This window comes from Saccopteryx bilineata, chromosome 11 (genome assembly GCF_036850765.1).
Source record: "Saccopteryx bilineata isolate mSacBil1 chromosome 11, mSacBil1_pri_phased_curated, whole genome shotgun sequence".
Classification (NCBI taxonomy): domain Eukaryota; kingdom Metazoa; phylum Chordata; class Mammalia; order Chiroptera; family Emballonuridae; genus Saccopteryx; species Saccopteryx bilineata.
Window position 1 is genome coordinate 53,250,465 of NC_089500.1, and position 3,205 is coordinate 53,253,669.

The window sequence follows — 3,205 nt, forward strand, 5'->3', positions numbered from 1 at the left end:
TTCTGAAGCTGGAAACGGGGAGAGACAGTCAGACAGACCACCATGGGGCGACGCTCTGCCCACCAGGGGGCGATGCTCTGCCCATCCTGGGCGTTTCCATGTTGCGACCAGAACCACTCTAGCGCCTGAGGCAGAGGCCACAGAGCCATACCCAGCGCCCGGGCCATCTTTGCTCCAATGGAGCCTTGGCTGTGGGAGGGGAAGAGAGAGACAGAGAGGAAAGCGCGGCAGAGGGGGTGGAGAAGCAAATGGGCGCTTCTCCTGTGTGCCCTGGCCGGGAATTGAACCCGGGTCCTCCGCACGCTAGGCGGACGCTCTACCGCTGAGCCAACCGGCCAGGGCGAAACATGTATGGTTTTGTGAACCAATGTTACCCCAATAAACTCAAATTTTTAAAATTACCAAAAATAAATTGCTGGTTGCATACACACACGCACACATACACACAAAACTGAAGTCATCTTTAGGTTATCACACTGATGAAAAAAAAAGAAAAAAGGCTGGGCAGGCAGGAAGGAGGTCGGAGCAGAACCTTACTGAAGGACAGAAGCAGTGCTTTCAGGCATTGCCTGTAAATGGGGGCTGAAGTGAACCAGACGGCATCTGTTCCTTTCATTAATATAAACATAAAGGGTAGTACAGACACAGTCCTTTCCTCCCTACAGATACAGCCCACCACCTGAAAGTTAAGTTCATCCTCGAAGACCTGGCACCCCTGAAGCATTCTGCCGCTGTCCACTGACTCTGTAGCCCAGGAAAGTTTATACACTTTCTAGCTCTCTAGCATCCCGCCAGGTTGGAAGGCCACGGGACAGTCAATTCTGGAGGCACGGAGGACTTCATTCGAGCTCCCTCCCCGCAGCTGTGAAGCCTCGGACCTAACGAGGGAAGAGTCAAGAACACGGAACACAAACAGCTGGACTACAAGGCACCTCAGGGAGGAGCTGGGAGGTGAACTGTAAGGAAGCCCAGCTGCAAAGCCAGCTGCTTCCCCTTTAAGCACCTGCTGGTCCGCCCCGCGGAGGGCCGCCCGCCGGAAGTGAGTGCACGCTGCCACGCGATCGGCTCCCTCCGCGGGTCGCGGCGCTCGGTCCTGCCGAGTGGCTCGCGCCTAGACGGAGTTTCCTCCTCTCTCTGCCCCTTCCCAGCCTGCGGGCTGTTCCAGCGGCCTGCCCGGCGGCACCCAGACCGAGGCCCAGCCTGGTCTGCGAGACCCGCCCCCGCCCCGGTCCCGACACGCACTTCCGTCGCCGCCTCTGCGGGGACGGAGCCCGGAGGGGAGCCGGCGCGTCGCGGGCAGTAATGGATCCGCTGGCGGTCGTGATGCAGGACCTCCTGACCCAGAACCATGCCTTCCGCAGGGAGAACAACGAGCTCATGGACCAGGTGCGACGGCTGCTTTGCGAGAAGGCCAGCCTGCTAGCCCCGGTCCGCCCTGCTTGCCCCCTGGCTTTTCCCGAAACGTTTCAAGGCGACTCCGCCCGCCTTCCCGAGTTTTGGACCCTCGCAGCCTCTTACCTGAGATTGCACGAGGCCAGGTTCTCCAGTGACAACCTCCAGGTGGCGTCTTTAATCAGCCGCCTCTCGGGGCCGCAGAGGACTAGGTAGTCCCCTCCGTTGAAGGGAGAGCCCCGTCCTAGCTCCCTATGGGGGCTCCGTGGACGCGCTGCCGCGGGCCCTCGGCGGGAACGGGTAGGAAACCACCGGGCCTGGACCCTCGTGTGGGGAGTGAGGCCGCGAGCCGCCGCTCTCCCCACAGCCCGGCCCTGCTCTTGGCTTTGGTTCAGGAGGAACTCTCCAGTTCCCGGCTGCTGGCCTGGCCGCCTGTTCTTGCCACCGCCAGCCGCTCCCGTTGCTCTCTGCCCAGAAACCCAACCACTGGCTTGGGCACCTGTTAGAAATGGAACTGGCCGGCCCGGATCACGCCTCTGCCAGCCGCCAGCTCTGAAGCCTGACAGTTGCCGACCGAGTTTGAAAATCAGGGTCAACCTAGGAAGGTGCCTGAGGTGGCCACAGCCCCCGGGACACGGATTTGCATCGCTCAGGTCTGGAAACAACTTACATGGTTAGCCAAATTTGTACATCGCTCCCCCAATAACCAGCTTTGCACATACTTCATTTCTGTTCTGAAAACACACGAGTCTCAAATAGTGCCTGCCTTTTAGTCAGAGAAATCCAGGCACTGAACACTACATGGAAAAACTGTTCACTTTTAAAACTTAAATACGTATTTATCTTACATTACCATATGTTTAGTACTGTACTTGGTTTACAAGAGAAACAAAGTTGTGTCCTGAGAAAAAAGTTCCAACTGCGTATTTTGATGTTTGATAAATTAATGCTTTCGTGTATAACAAAATGTTATATCTGATTTTTTAATGGCCCTTTTTTTTTGTCCCATAGTCTTAAAAACATACAGCGTACAAAGGAGACAGAAGACACAGTTGAACAATTTTTATGTTTGCTGCTGAAACAGGCAAAGATTTTTTTTTAATGTATGTAACTAGTGAGAAAAAATAATAGGAATAGGGCATTCTTTGAACTGTATCCACTTGAATATCCCTTTTTATATAATGACTTGGTTCCCTCATTTTCTGTAAATTACTTTGCATTTTTGGCCTGTTTTTCTTCTGTAATTAAAGGCATTACTTGGTCATTAAAATTTGTTTCAGATATCTGTGATTACCATATGCGACCAAAGATGGCAAGGAAAACGGAAGATCTGAGCCCTTCTAGTAAACAAAAGGGTTCTTTAAATCCTCTAAGGTGGAAAAACTGTAACCGCCTTTACTTAACCGTCCATGGATTTTGTTATTCTGGTAGTTATTGTAGTCTCACTAAAATGTCTCCTTGAATTCTTGTTACACTACTTCATATTCAGAAAAACTCAGCCTCATTCGTGGACAATTTATGTACTTGAGGACCATAGGAAAAACCTCTAATTATAGTTTTGCCAGGTGGGGTTGATGACGGGTTACTAATGATTTTGTCATTTCTGTTCAGCATTACAAGAATTCATAAGGAAACTGAGCCCCTCAACGTGACCTCTTATGCACCACACTTGCAGCACATATGTACTAACCAAATAAACTGAATCTTGGGCCTATTGGTTGATAATTTCAAAGCCGTGTTTTTCCCACAATAATAATAATAATAAAACAGGATATAGCACCAAATTTTTCAGTAAACTTTAGAACCCATATTT

The 3,205-nt window shown here is 51.4% G+C and overlaps 1 protein-coding gene and 1 non-coding gene across 2 annotated transcripts; one reads left to right on the forward strand and one right to left on the reverse strand.

The window, feature by feature from the left end:
- Positions 1-266: 266 nt before the first annotated feature.
- Positions 267-342, reverse strand: TRNAA-AGC (transfer RNA alanine (anticodon AGC)). The gene has a single exon. It is a non-coding gene; the product is annotated as a tRNA-Ala (tRNA).
- Positions 343-1,045: 703 nt separating this feature from the next.
- Positions 1,046-2,288, forward strand: LOC136315544 (protein LDOC1-like). The gene has a single exon (XM_066247232.1). The coding sequence runs from the start codon at positions 1,303-1,305 to the stop codon at positions 1,606-1,608; it is 306 nt and encodes a 101-aa protein (XP_066103329.1). The 5' UTR covers positions 1,046-1,302; the 3' UTR covers positions 1,609-2,288.
- The last annotated feature ends 917 nt before the right edge of the window (positions 2,289-3,205 follow it).